The sequence below is a fragment of the Convolutriloba macropyga genome, chromosome 5 (genome assembly GCF_964194025.1).
Source record: "Convolutriloba macropyga chromosome 5, txConMacr16.3, whole genome shotgun sequence".
NCBI lineage: Eukaryota > Metazoa > Xenacoelomorpha > Acoela > Convolutidae > Convolutriloba > Convolutriloba macropyga.
Genome location: NC_134472.1, coordinates 75041638 through 75056082, shown reverse-complemented (window position 1 = coordinate 75056082; position 14445 = coordinate 75041638). Strand labels below are relative to the sequence as shown.

General features: G+C 35.5%; 2 protein-coding genes across 2 annotated transcripts in view; both read right to left on the bottom strand.

Annotated features, from left to right (window-relative positions):
* Window positions 1-5558: 5558 nt before the first annotated feature.
* Window positions 5559-14445, bottom strand: part of LOC142339651 (uncharacterized) — a 349015-nt gene continuing 340128 nt past the window's right edge. The window contains exons 2-7 of the mRNA XM_075389842.1: window positions 11533-11564; window positions 11340-11462; window positions 11031-11126; window positions 10864-10957; window positions 9901-10114; window positions 5559-5867 (exon numbers count right to left, since the gene is read on the bottom strand). Coding sequence (XP_075245957.1) covers window positions 5795-5867; window positions 9901-10114; window positions 10864-10957; window positions 11031-11126; window positions 11340-11462; window positions 11533-11556 — 624 coding nt within the window. The 5' untranslated portion in view covers window positions 11557-11564 and the 3' untranslated portion in view covers window positions 5559-5794. The remainder of the gene's footprint in view (window positions 5868-9900; window positions 10115-10863; window positions 10958-11030; window positions 11127-11339; window positions 11463-11532; window positions 11565-14445) is intronic.
* Window positions 11613-12668, bottom strand: LOC142339649 (very long chain fatty acid elongase 4-like). Its single transcript, XM_075389840.1, has 2 exons — window positions 12419-12668; window positions 11613-12332 (listed from the first exon to the last, which is right to left on the bottom strand). The coding sequence occupies exons 1-2, from the start codon at window positions 12614-12616 to the stop codon at window positions 11742-11744; spliced, it is 789 nt and encodes a 262-aa protein (XP_075245955.1). The 5' UTR covers window positions 12617-12668; the 3' UTR covers window positions 11613-11741.

Sequence of the window (14445 nt, the reverse complement as noted above, 5' to 3'; positions counted from 1 at the left end):
CAACGTTGCCTGCATCCGCCATTTCTCCCACTTCAATGGATGATCAGCACTCGGTTTTTCCCAGAAAGGTTCAATGCCAAGTGGGGTTCGTTTTTGCGTTGCTGACTGCGCCATGTCGTACACAATCAGTAATGTGTACTTGATCTTGAGCTGCGAATCACGTAAGTAATTTTGTTTTGCTTACTTGTGCGGCGAGTGCATTTAACACAGTTTACGAATGCATTCGCCTAGCGAATCGCTTGTCAATTACTTGTCTATTTTACTCAGCTAGTGAATACGACTGACAAGAAATAACTTAAATTGAGCAACTGTACTCAAGGTTTAAAACTAAGCGAAAGAAACTGAGTATAAAGTGGGTCCTCAGAAATCACAACATGCATGAACAATAGTTTTCCCGATGCGGGAATTATGGTAACAGACAAATACATGAAATAATAAGTGAACTAAACTTGACTTTAACACATGCCCCCAGGATTAAGTATGATCAATAAATTAGTACATTGTATAATAATTTTACTGCACCAAATAAATGATTATGTACAACAGAACTAGAAAAAAGCTAGGAACTTTTTATAGTACAAAGACACCATGCTTGCGTATTGTGCTCGCTATACAATTATTAAAACGGTCGCACGACAATAAGCAAGTCATAATAGGAAAAAAGCAATTTGTCTAAGATTACAGAGTAACAAAAAAGCTACAAAAAATTTCAGAGAAACTGTTAAAAAATAGTCAATTGTTGGTTTATCTATAAAAATGTTTATAACGACAAAACTGTTGCATATAAAAATGTCACAAGCATAAGCGTGTGGAGCAAAATCCACATACACAAAACAGCAAAACAGTTTAAAAACCTCCTAATTAGCATACAACTCATATTATTTAACAGAAACCTTCAAGCCACTATCGAAACAATCCGAAAAAATAAGTACAATATCATAATGAACTGTAAACATTTTTCGCCCCTTTTGCAGCTTTTCTTACACCTCCATTTCCCGCTCCCTCCGAAAACAGCAGTATGAAAAAAAAGTTGAAAATAATAACCACTCTTTTTGCTCCGTTTTCGAATTCTGCTTAACACCTGAAATATTTAAATTTTTTTACGTGTATAAAAAAATTTATTTTGAAAATTTTCCAATATTCCACGTTTTATGACAAGAACCAAATGAACGTTTAAGATTGTTTTTGGCCATTTATGGATACAATTATTTTTTGAACTGATTTTTTTATTTTGTTTTAGACATTGTATTAGCAGTCTTTGCGTCCCATTTCAATTTATCGCAGTTGGTGAGTCTTTGAGTTGCATTAATGTATCTCTTGGCTTTGTTAATCCTCTACGTTGATTGATATCAATATTTAGTTGTTCATATAAGAGTAAATCAGGTCAAAATTTGCCATTTCTTATGGAGACAAAAAATCAAACGCTTGATGAGATTGCATATACTGGAATAACTGAAAATTTCCAGCAAAATTCCGTTTTTGTTGCTATCTTATATTATTGTTTTAACTTGTCATTGATTCAATAGGAACATCATCCCAAAGTAATGAGAGAAATAATCTTCAATGCTGAGATTTATGAAAATTATCTGATTTACTTATATCGAGAAAAAGAGAGAACACAATATTATAGTATAGGGATAGCTGTCGCTAAATGTATAATAAGTTTAAATGATTTATTTAGAGACACAAATAGTTTTAATTTAAGTTTAACTGGTCACAGCTCATTTGAAGCGGAAGTCACGACATGTGCTAGCGTGTTAGATAGGAGCTGCTGTCGACTCGGCTATCAAAAAATTTTTTAAATCAACTTTTGAATACCTCTAAACTTACACTTGTATCCCGCAGGTACAGTGGTAATGAGTTCCACTTAAAGATACTTGGTTATAGAATAATTTAGGAGAGGTTGAAATAGATGAAATATTCCCTAAAAAATTATTTGTTTAGTGCGCATGTTAATCCTATAGCTGGCCGGAGATAAATTAAGCTGTTGTTGACAGGCTCTTTTCATATTCCTAATGTTTTGAAAGTAGTACGTTAAAGTTTTCAACTCGATCAGCTGTCTTAAACAGGTTACATTTTTACGTTTTTTTATTTTGTTTGACGACTTGATACAAGAACAATAAAATACGCACTCGGAAGCCCAATTCATCTGCTACTCCAAAGAAAGCACCAAAGTTGAACTGATTTGAAAGAGATACAAAGCAGAGTTCTTTAAATGACTAATGACAAGTGCTTGGTAAAAGTGCTTGACAAAAACTTGAGTAATACTGTGGTGAAAAATCTATGTTGTACAGTTTGATGCCAACAGCCATAATTTTCATTGCTTTTTTTCACTTGAGTTCGAAAACAAAGCTGACTGTCTATGGTAACACTTAAATATTTACACTGGTTTGAAATTTTAACTCTCTGAACGATTTCCAAATTGATAAATGTAATTGATTTATATGAGTAAACAATAGGTCGTTAGTTTTTGGAATAGGTTTGAAATTGTTTTGAGAGAACTTTGAATGAAAATAATCAGAATTATGCACCCTTTTGTGACTCTTTTGCGCTCTGTTGATATTTTTGTTGTTAATGTCTCTTATTTTTTGTATGTTCTATTGTATGTTTTAACATGTTTCATTTGAGCAATTCAAGGGAATAGAAACAAATTGGCTGGATATTATTGGGGAAGCTTCTTTGGGAAAATATTAATTCTTTCCAGGTTGTCTCTATCGGAATTATCGATTGTATTGGTGCGCTTTTTTAAAAAAATTGATCGCACTTCATTTTACCCTTTTTGGCAGTGAGAAGTCAGACTTGAGTAGTCATATTAATTGCGCTGGTGTAGTAGAAGCAGCGAGAAGTGAGTAGGTTTAAGGCCAGATATTTTTTGAAACTGCTTTTTGTGAAAGTAGAAAATTGTGTTTAAACAGAATCGTGGTTTTTGAGAGCGAATTCCTTTCACGTGCGAAAATTTGACCTCTGTTTTTCTCGCCATCATTTATACGAGTTCTTTTAAAACGATATTTTGGCTAATAATTCCGAGTTGCAGTTGCTTGGACTCCTCTAAATGCAACTAATCGATCTTCTTATTTTTGATGCTATGTCTTCATAATAAACTGTGAGTTTCTTTAACTTTGCGCGTTGTTGTAGTTCTTGTTATTATTTTCTTACTTAGTTTCATTAATGATAGGTTTCAATGGATGTGAATTGAAGTATATTTGAACTTTTTTTGCTTATATATGTATATATTGAAATCTAATGGTTCTAACGAATTTGACACTATTTTTTGCTTTTGCAGTACTTTTGATAATTTGTCAATTAGTCTTATCAATGACAGGTCTCAATGCTTTCAATGGCCTTTTGATTGATGCACTGATTTGAAACGCAGTCTAACATTTGACACTACCTGTTTTCAAAAGTATAAACAATTTTTCGGATTTTTTCATCTTTAACCATTTTTATTGTTCTGTCAAATTGTCTCAAAATGAGGAGCGCTAAGTGACTCTATTTTAAGTCACACCTTGATTAACTTAAGAATTTTATATCTAAGTTTTCACAGCTTGATTGTTTCCTGCTTTTGTGCTGTTTTTATTGCAAGGTCATAATGATTTTCATTTAACAGGATACGCGTTTATAACTTATGGATATTGAATTAGACAATAAAGAGTTCAAGCATTAGTTCAAGTCGTAAAAACAGTTTTGTGACATTGGTTGCTTGTGGTGCTTTTACTTTGTATCTCCGTGATTTTCTACAAAGTTGGCGTTTGCTGTCTAAAGTCCAATTGTGTACAAATCCTTTGAATTTGATGTTGGACAAAATAATTTGGATAAACTTCTTTTTCTAAATAGGAAATTGATTAACTTCCGTTTTAGATTTCGTAGAGTTCTGGTTATTTGCGTTGACGTCTTGTTATATGATTGGTCCCGTTGTGTTTTTTAATTCCAATTTTTTTGCGTCCATCTCTTTTACCTTAATTAATTATCAACATTGTTTGCTGGTTTGCAGTTGTCCGCAATCAATTGTTTCAGCTTGACAAAAGATCAGGTGCTTAATGTGTAATGAGGTATCTCGTGAATTTTGTTAAACTTGCCATTTTGTGACAATCTGAATCAATTCTTCTTGTATGACCAGTTTTTTTAATTTCTATTACTCTCCTTGTATCCAAATTATCTAATTTGCAGTTATTTGCTGATAAGTTGAGTTGAACCAGGTTTAAGTAGTTTTCATTGCGCAAACAACCAAGACTAGAAAGCAACACCTTTGTAATAACACGCATTTTTCGAATAAGAAGCTGTTTGTTTCCGACATTTCAACGGAAATTAATAACAGTTCACGATTGTTACTGTTTAGCGTTAGCCGTGTTTTTGTGGTTTGATCGGGTCTATTGTATCCAGTTTGTTTCCAGAAATTTTCTAGACGGTTTTGTTATTTTACCAGGTTGACTTCCTTCAGGTGTGACCTGAAAGCAAAAGAAACCATTTTGACTCACCCCTCTCAGAAAAATGAACTTCACATTACTACTTTCAACTCAATTGAGGATTGAAGGTAAGTACTTTTCAAGGTGAAGTTAAGCACATTTTGGCGACATTGTTCCCCCCCCCCCCCACCCCCGCTTAGTGGCCATAAAACCTAACCCCCATCATGGTAATTGTAGAATAATGCGTGTGCTATAATTGTGGGGGGTGGGGGGGGCTATAATGGGAAAGACGCAGTAGACCTATCGTGGAAACCCCGTTTTGGTGCACAGTTTCAATTATTTTGGAACAAATATTCCAATCTTTTCTAAATAAAATTATCAAATAATATAGCAGTCATTTTGAGGGTAGTGCAACCAAGCCTTTCTAATTTATTGCAAACTTCAGTCCACCGGTGTACAAAATTTGGAAAGTTTCGACCTATTTATTCCTTGTTGCTTTTGGAATCAAATGTGTTTCAACTTTTCTTTCTGTAGCCTTAAGTGAATTCACGGCTTTTTATCGGCCAGCACCTCAAATTTAATCAATTTGTAAAGTACATACAAACATATTCGACAGTCAGATGAATAGCTCTCGAACGACTGGCGGTTGCTCAATGTTGTTGGTAATAGGGGAGGGGCTAGTAGCAGGGCGCATTATCGCACTTCAGTTTTTAATTTGACGCCAACTAATTCAGCTGCCTAAAATTGTGAATGGGAGAGCAGCTTAAACGCCAAAAGTTACGCGAACTCAAATTGGTCAAGCTAAGATTTCGAATTAAAAACACTCGAGCAAAAATTTTGCATAAAAGACATACGATTACAATTATTGCTTCGACGTCGTTCGAGGGCAATTAATTATTTTCATCCAAGATTTTTTCAGATCACTGCAAAAGCGGTATTCCCTGCAGGAACAACACTTGTTCATTTAGCAAACATTAAATTGAACCAAGTAGTCTGTTCTAGTCAGAATTCTTATAAGTGATCCATTCAATCATGAAGTACCCAACCTTGATTTGTTACAGGTTCAAATTGTCGGTGCTTTGCGAAAACAGTACTCAATTTACATTTCCAAAGCAACACGTTGCTCAGGGACTATTCAGAGAATGACAAGACCTCTGAAGTGTCCTATCTTTTAATTTGCTCAAGAACACAGAAGGTTGCAAACTAACTTATCGCAAATACATCGTGTTAACATTGTTTTCATTCAACATTTTTTAGCATCGAGTTTGAATCGTAGTTTCAATATTGACACGGTTCTCTCTATCAACTGTTACTTTCTCAGTTCTTGGCCCGCACACAGCGGACATGAGTCTCTGTTCTAGACACTTCCATTTCTGGTTAGTCTAATTCAACTATCTTCTCAGAGCATCCATTGCTTCTTGCTCTGCTTGTATTAATCTATCCTCTTCTGCTTCCCAAGTCTTCCTAAAACAGACAAAAACGCAAAGTTAAACTTAAAACATAGCTGGCAGATTGTCAGAAAATAGCCGCAATAGCTTCGTAGATCTGCAGGCTAAAAAGCAGTAAAAAAGACAGACCAAAAAAATACTCTTTTAATTAAAGGATGAGATGTTATATTTTGATTAAGAATCTGTATAAGTTACTGCTGCCTCTACTAGCTGCTCTCAAATAACCTTCAATTAGAGTGACACACATTCACTTGACCTTATCTCTTTGAATTAAAGTGAAGAAAAATCCGTTACCAAAAACTTATTCACGCGAAAGAACAAAAAACTAGCTCCAATAAAAGTGAAAAATGACGCCGAGCACGCAATTCAGTTGAAATTGCATGAACGAATGAACAAAAAGCAGATTTGAAGTATTTGCGACGTCATATGGTCGTAACAAAAATCTTGACGAAATAAAAAACAAAGGACAAGTCCTGACGTACAATTCAAAGAAATTTCATTGACTAAACAAAAGACGACCTATAGCGGACTATGAGTGAATAGAAAAAAGCATTTCCAAATGAATCAGATTAAAAAATGATAAAAAATAAAACATAAAATCAAAGTTGAAATGCCGCATGTGAACAAAAAACCACTAGAGAGAAAGGGAAATTTGGTTCGAACAAAAAAAAACTAGGCCTAGAAAGAACTATGAATGGATTGAAAAACCATAAATCCGATTAAAAAATCGAAAAAACAGTCAAATCGAAGTGAAAAAATTGCCGCATGTGCACAAAAATCAGTAGCGAGAAAGCGAATTTTTGTTCAAACACCGTTGCACTCTATTTTAAAAGCAGAGCGAAAAAAATTCACACCTCAAAACTACTCGCTTTTTCGCTCCACTTCCTGTTTCGGTGTGACCAAAATCACTACTCCAATTTGACTTCAAAATTCATGACCAAACTCACTACTCCAATTTCACTACAAAATTCATCCTTCTCAACGCCTTGTTCAATATTATTGTTCCGACCCACTTTAGTGGGGGAGGAACTATATACTAAAATGGTTTTTTTGTTCAGTCAATTTTGGCCGATCAACATTCATTTTAAAAAGCTGTGAGTGATTTCATTAAAAAGCCCGTCCAGTGCAGAATATGGAAAAAAAGATTTTTTGATTTTCGCTTTAAAAAGGGAGCTAACGAGGTTTAAAGTTTTGTCAATAATAGAAGGACTTCCGTTGTTTTTATTCACTTTGCCGAACTATTGCCTATATTTTTGTCAGTTTTGCTAAAATATGTTAAAATTGTTTTTAAAAAGTGTTGTTCATTTGTTTTCTAAAGAAAGAAGTGTCGATGAAATTGTTCATGAAATTGTTCTTGACGCAAATTTTGCTACTTTTTAAAAAATAGCCTTTTTTCGCCAAAAATTCCAAGAAATAAGCTTCTTTAGTGAACTTCGCTCAAATTTGCCGTGAAAACCTGAAAATTGCTGACACAATTTGCTTCAACTCAGGAGAGGCCTTCTTTTGTGAAATATCTTTATCCATTAAACTCGGAACTATTGCATGTTCTTAATGTGCAAAGAGTAATAGCATGGCTAGTTTTGGACTGATCGTGGAATTCTAAAATCCGAAAATAAATTATCGACTTATTATGTTCATTACAGAACAACAATTCATATCAAGACTCACTATTGAGCGGTCCAATTGGCTTCATGAACAATTGCCAGTTAATGTTTTTGATCTTTCAAGTCGAAAGCGTTTTGTCCTTTCGACTTTTAAACTCAATTGTTTTCAAAATAAGCAAGTGATTATAGAGCTTTGCCACTAATTTTCACTTATTTTTTGGTCAACTTGCAGCTTAATTTCAGCAAATACAGAATGCATCCTCAGCTTAATTCAAATTTAATCTCTGGCGGTTTTACGCTTTATGTAATTTCTTTCTGGATTCAAAAACACAAGTTCCACAAAATTTTTTGATTTTTTGACATTTGCCCAATTTTTCAGGTTTTTTTTTCTGGTTTTCACATCACCAAATTATTGATAGGGCTTTTTATCGCTTTATTGGTATTCAAGAAAAAGATAAAATTGAACTTAAAATTTTTTAAGGTATAGATATGGTTTCAACGACTTCGGCACGGTTTTCCAGAAGAATTTAATGAAATTTATTTCAATTTGTCTCTAATTGCTCTACTTCATGTAGTCGTAAGATAATTTCTAAATAATAAGAAGTCTCAGGGGTATGGACTCTTGTTACCATAAAGTGTGAAATTATAGAGGGGTGAAATGATATGAATTTGAATAAACGGGGTGAAAAAGCGAGACATCCTATAATTAGGTGTTAACAAACATACCCGGCAGATTGCCGGAAAATAGCCGCCGTTGATTCCAATAAGCATGATTGGGATTAAAAGAACAGAAGATATTGAAAAAAAAGATTTTTGTACAAAAACATTTTTTAAGTCCGATTAATTTTGATGGCATTTCGTAGTTGAACATAACGTACTTCTGTTTCTTAGAGAGAGGCTACAGGGGCTGCTTTCAATACCAATAAGCATTAGAGATGGTAACTAAGACTTATAGGAACGAAGTTCAATTAGCGGGCATCTAAAATTGGGCTTTATGGGTTTATCCCGTTTCTACTTCTGACTTCAATTTTTTATACTGACTGTGTTCATTTTGAATTGCTTTGCTGAGCAACTGATGTTGAAAATCACTTTTAGCAGAATGAGAGAAGAGAGAAACTAGCCTAGAGAAGTCAAAAAGATTTCACGCAAAATGTTGAAAAAGCGGCAAAATGAGGTAATGCGAAACATTTTTTTATTCGACGAAGTAAAAAATAACATAGCCGGAAGATTTCCGGAAACGACTCGTGAAATCCAAGTGAAAATCCATTTAAACGCCATCCAACTACTCATCAAACAAAACGTGCCTTCACTAATTCATGATTACCTTGAAACAAAGTCATGAAACAAAAAAGTAAAAACAATAAAATCAAATCTGTTAAAATATAAAAAATCAAATTTTGTTATAAATTGAGATCCCGAAAAAACTTCCTCTGCCAAAATAACTTCATCAAAACAACTAGTACTTTCAAAAACCACCTATGTGAATTTTGAAAAAAATACTTTAGGCTAAAATTATGAAAAAAAAGCCCTTAAAAACAACTTTCACTGAAAAACAGGAAAAAGTTACTAAATTTTTTAATATTTCAAAAACATAGAATTCCAAAGAAAAGTTCCCTTCAGCCAATAGGGTATCCAGATGCTTTCAAAACAATAGGCAAGTCATAATAGGCAAAGAAACTTAGCTAAAAACAGAAAAAAAAACGAAAAACTACAAAAAATTAAGAAAAATAAATCCAATTTTCGCCATTTTTTTGTCATATTTCTCAACAAACAAATGATTCTTACCCACAAAACTGTAACCAATTGATATAATAAAATTGCTCAAGTAGAAGGGGTTTCTTCAATACCCATTTGAGCCAGTAAAACAAAATAATCGTCAAAAAACGCAAAAATTAGCCCGAAAATCAGCAAAATACATTAAAAAAACCTTCGAATTGTCATAAAATTCATATTAATTTCCAGAAACCTTCAAACCACTACCGAAACCAGCCTAAAATTAAAACAAAATAATAACCAAACATCTTAACCAAAATAAATGAAAAAACTGCTTTAAAATGCCGCACGTGAACAAAAAAATTTCGCTCGCTTAGAGAAAATTTTTTCACACATCAATTTCTCGCTCTCTCAAAAACAGCGGTATGAACAAAAACCACTCTTTTCGCTCCGCTCTTCACTTTTGTTCAGCGCCAAAATCACTCCAAATTTTTTCACGAGTTTCATTTCCCGCTTCAAAAATCACTCCAATAAAATTGATTAAAAAAAGGACTTCAATACTCCTCTTCGAGTCGTAAAAAAAAGGACTTCTCCAATACTCCTCTTCGAGTCGTAAAAATAGGAGCGCTATAATAGCCGGCTGAGAAGATGAGGGCGGCTATTAATAATGGTGTTTGAGACTCCAGAAGACCTACAAAAGCTACTGATTGACAAAAACTGCTATCAACTTACCTCCAATTGAGATACAAATCAGCAGTTTCTTTATCCAAACTATCAACTATCTCCACATTGAGCTCTGTGCATTTATATGCTACCAATTGACTCAACTCTTGAAGAGTGTGGTATTTGAACTTCTCATGCATTTGTCTTGTGGCTGCAATGTGGTAAATGTGCTTCAGAGACAATACGCCCGTCTTTGGGTGCTCCACCCCTTCCTGCCGCTTGCCTAAAAATTTATCAAATTTTGACAGACATTCCGAAATAACAATGTAGGTACCTTAACTTAAATGCAAACAATAATCAATTTTCATAGGTAGACAAAGATTAGTCGGATCTTTTCCGTTTGTGCCCCCCCCCCCCCCCCCGCTTAGTGGTCGCATATTATTTGCTCCCCCCAGACGCACGTGCCATATTTTTACATCATGATTTACTGTGTAATGGCACGTGTTCTGTAACTGGGGGCGCATAACGTACTGGGGGGTGGGGGGGGGGGCACAAACGGAAAAGATCCGATTAGTCAATGTTTGAAGACTTCGGCCCGCTTTACAAAAAAAGATCACGGCTTAGAACGTATTTCAATTCAAAGCGCACAATCAATTCAAAATTTTCAATTTGCACAAGCTTGCTATTTGAGATCAATCCTGATTTTTTAAATCACTGCCGCAAAAAATTAGATGCTAGACTAGCTGCACTCTATTGCGCTTCAGTTGGAAGTTAATTCACCAATAAACTTCAGTAAAAAACACAAATTGCAAAATTCTCGTGTTCACAAATTAAGCTGGGTGGTAAAAGCCACAGAGTAATAGGCAATTTAAGCTGCAAAAGAAAGAAGTAAATTGTAGTTATCCGTACATATACAGACTTGATCACATAGCCGGCGGATTGCCAAAAACAGCCTCAATAGCTTGTTCGGAAAGCTCAAAATGAGCTGCAAAAGAGAACAGATGGTCACAGTAAAGCCAAATTAAATCTTACTTGGTGCTCTAATTGGCTCTGTTGTGCCACAAGCAGAAAGAATCAACCACTCTTCTGACGGAACATTGATGTCTAGGGTAAAGGAACGATCTTTCTAAACACATTCAAAGCATTTAACATCGATAAATAGAGAAGATATAAGGCTGACATTACAAGATAGAAATAACCTTGATATTGATGGCCACATCTAACGGTATGCCTTGTCGGAAGTGAGCGGTCTTCATGTTAAAGTCAGCGCAGAAACTGGTGATTGGGATTCCTCTCTAACCACAAACAGTACAAGCATTTAACGGCCAAATTTAACCAACCGCAACTTTCAGTTTTTTCTGCATCACTCGGGAGCATATATAATTTCTTCTAATAATTTTTATCATCCATAATATCTCAATTGCGCTAACTGCTTTGCGCATCATTAGGGATTGTGCATGATTATGTCTTAAGAAACCTAATTAAGCTCAAATATAAACTTTCGCTACCTGTCCAAGCATAGGTCCTAATGGCGGTGCGGGTGCCGCCATTCCCGCGGGTAGCACAGTTTTTATGACACTGCTCAGTTCCTTCTGCTTGGCTGCCAAAAATTTCCTCGGCGTTTTCAGCGACTAAAAATTGCACATTTCAGACTCGCATTTTCTCAACACCCAAAATTTAGAACGGTCTTTTAATGCTTACCGCGGCTCCAAATTTCTTCGACATTCACTTCTGAAAAATTAGGAATAGTTTGAACAATTCAATAACTGAGGAATGAAGGAATGCCACTTTGAGCAACAAATATGTTGAGAAAATCTGTTTTTTAGATGCGCAAATATTTTTCACAGATGAGATATGTCTAGTTTACAAGAAGCAAAAGTCTGAGGTAAGCAAAATTTTGAGGTAAGTAGCTAGTCGAGTTTCTTGTCGTTATCTTTTGCTACAACTTTCCCCTTCTTCCAATACGCTTTCATATAGAAATTGGAGAACAATATAATCATAGAGAAAGCATAGAACAAAGAATAGACACAGTATTCACCCAAATAGTATCCATACGAAATAGGCACTAAGTCGGTGTAAAATTGCAGCAACTGCATTTGCGTTAGTCGCTTTTTTATAGTTTCAGAAGCTACGAGTGGCGATCCAGCGGCTGATAGACCATAATAAGCATACATAAACACGTGAATTAAAGAGTTCACGCCCATCGGGTAACAGAAGGAAACTCGATAACCGGTTTTCACGCCGAAATCGCACAGGATCAACATTGACGCATGATGAAATACATGGAGAAACGAAATTTGGCGACGTTTGTGTCTGAGAACCATGAATACGGTATCGAGCAACTCGTAACCTTTCGAGAAGAAGTAAATTTTGAAAGCCATGGTTGTTGGCCAATTACTGGTTTTGCTGTATAGACGCCCCTTCTGGTAAATTCCAGCAAAGAATAAAACAACACAAATTGCATTTATTAAGCTGCAGGAGAAGTTGTACAATATCATCGTCTAAACAATAATTTTCTGTTTCAAAATCACAATTAGGAAATTTCGCGCGAAAAAAAAACTAGCTATCTAAGAAAACGTCAACTTACGAGTCGAGGATCAAGTGCTCTTACTCTTTTGGTCCAGAGTCCCGATAACTGGATCATCAAAATATAAATCACCACAATTGGAAAAGAATTTAGGGTCACGGTAAAGTACAAGAACTCCCAGAAACTCCGGATGCGAAGAGTTGTTTGTAATTCGGTGTCATCATCAACTTGCCCAAACAGATTCTCACTTTGTGTCATTTTCGCTATTCCTGCACTGAAGTGAAACAGAAATCTTGAGCCTTTTCTCGAATTTTTCCCATTATGCTACACCCCCCCCCCCCCAACACCCGAAACTATAGCCTCTTCACATTAAAGTTCCCGTTATTGGAGGGGATGGCTTTACGTTATATGACTATGAATACTAAGGTTGATGCGGCTATAATGGGAAGGGCCCTTCTTCTCTTTACCCTCCTCGTAATTGCGCGGTAAAAGGAGTTAAATATAATGAGAAAGAACTTGAACTTCTTACATAACAAACAATCCAACCAGAAACAATTTTAAAGTCCGAGTCGAGTTCATTAGATGCAAATGACACATTCCACTTCCAACTTTATAGTTGATAAACCTGCACTATAAAAGGAAATACCCGACATTAGTTATAATAGAATATGGCATATTATATTTAGACAGACTCGATATAAGAAAAAAACGAAATGATATTTCGGGCTTTGAGGTCCTTGGAGCTGCGTTAGGAACCCCAGAGTTTGTCTGCATGAAACTTAACGAAAGCATAGAGAAAATAAGGGTACTTTTTGAAAAGTTGGACTACCTTGATGACCCTCAGTGCGCCTTAGGTATCCTATGCCACTGCATTGGGCCCCGAAAATGGTGTATTCTTTGCGTTGTCAAACGCCCACAAGTTCAGTTATCAAACCCCTAAAAAAATTTGATGCCCAACACCGCGAAAACCGAGAACATCAGTGGAACTGTTCTTCCAGAAGAATCCTGGACCCTACCCATAACCCTAAAAGGATTGGGTGTTCGCCAATGCCACGACCAGTATAAAGCATCAAACGCAAAGTTTTTCAAGATCTTGATTCCAGTATACAACCACTGGACATTTCAACTTTTTGCAAGACGATCCAACAAGCTCTTGATAATGAAACATTTCAAGGTCTCGAATAAAACCTAGCTTCAGAAGGAGAATCCGCCCTACTTCTCTCACTGTATGTTCGAAATGCTGGAGCATGGTTATCTGCTCCCCCCAATCCAGCTCTTGGGCTTCATATGAAACCAAATGAGTTTAGAATCAGCGAAAAGTACAGGTTGGGTGTCCCTGTCAACGACGCCAAAAGGAAGCGCCCGTTCTGTAAAGCAGGAGTTCTTGACATCTATAGGGATCACGCAATTGCGTGTCACGTTCGAAGAGACGCAATTGTAAGACAAGACCGGATTCGACTTAAAATAGTGTCTGCTTGCTCATCTGCCAATCTCTTACCAGTTGTGGAAAAAAGAACCTAATTCCAGAAACCCATTACGCCCTGGAGACATCTTTGTCCTGTCTTGGAAAGCGGGAAAACCTGCTGCCTTTGATGTAACTTACATGTCTCTACAATCCAACTCTCACTATTGGGGCTATAAAGGCAAGATACACGTTTGATGCGGCACATAACTGCGCAAAAATCGGAATCACATTTCTTCCCCCCGCAATCGAAGTCTTTAGCGGAACATAAGAAACTTTCAAAAAAAACACTTGAGCGTTTGGCTGTGTTAAGTGACAACTGTTCTTTCTAAGCGCAGGTATTGTCTGTAGCTTTCTGTGAACTCATGCAATCCTTGTCAATCACAGCTATTCGAGGATTATCGGCAATGTTGTTGGCACGGGCTCCCCAGTTGACTAATTTTTATTTTTATTATTTTATTATAACTATTAATATTATTATTATTATTGCTTCCACAAACGTGAGAGACTGCTCCCGAAAAAACTCATATACATATATATATATATATATATATATATATATATATATAAATATATATTTTATATATATATATATATATATATATATATAATATATATATTATAT

Coding starts and splice junctions, on each gene's coding strand:
- LOC142339649 (XM_075389840.1), bottom strand. CDS start 12,616: ATGACACAAAGTGAGAATCTGTTTGGGCAAGTTGATGATGACACCGAA. Junction 12,333..12,418: donor GAGCACTTGATCCTCGACTC/GTAAGTTGACGT, acceptor ATTATTGTTTAG/ACGATGATATTGTACAACTT.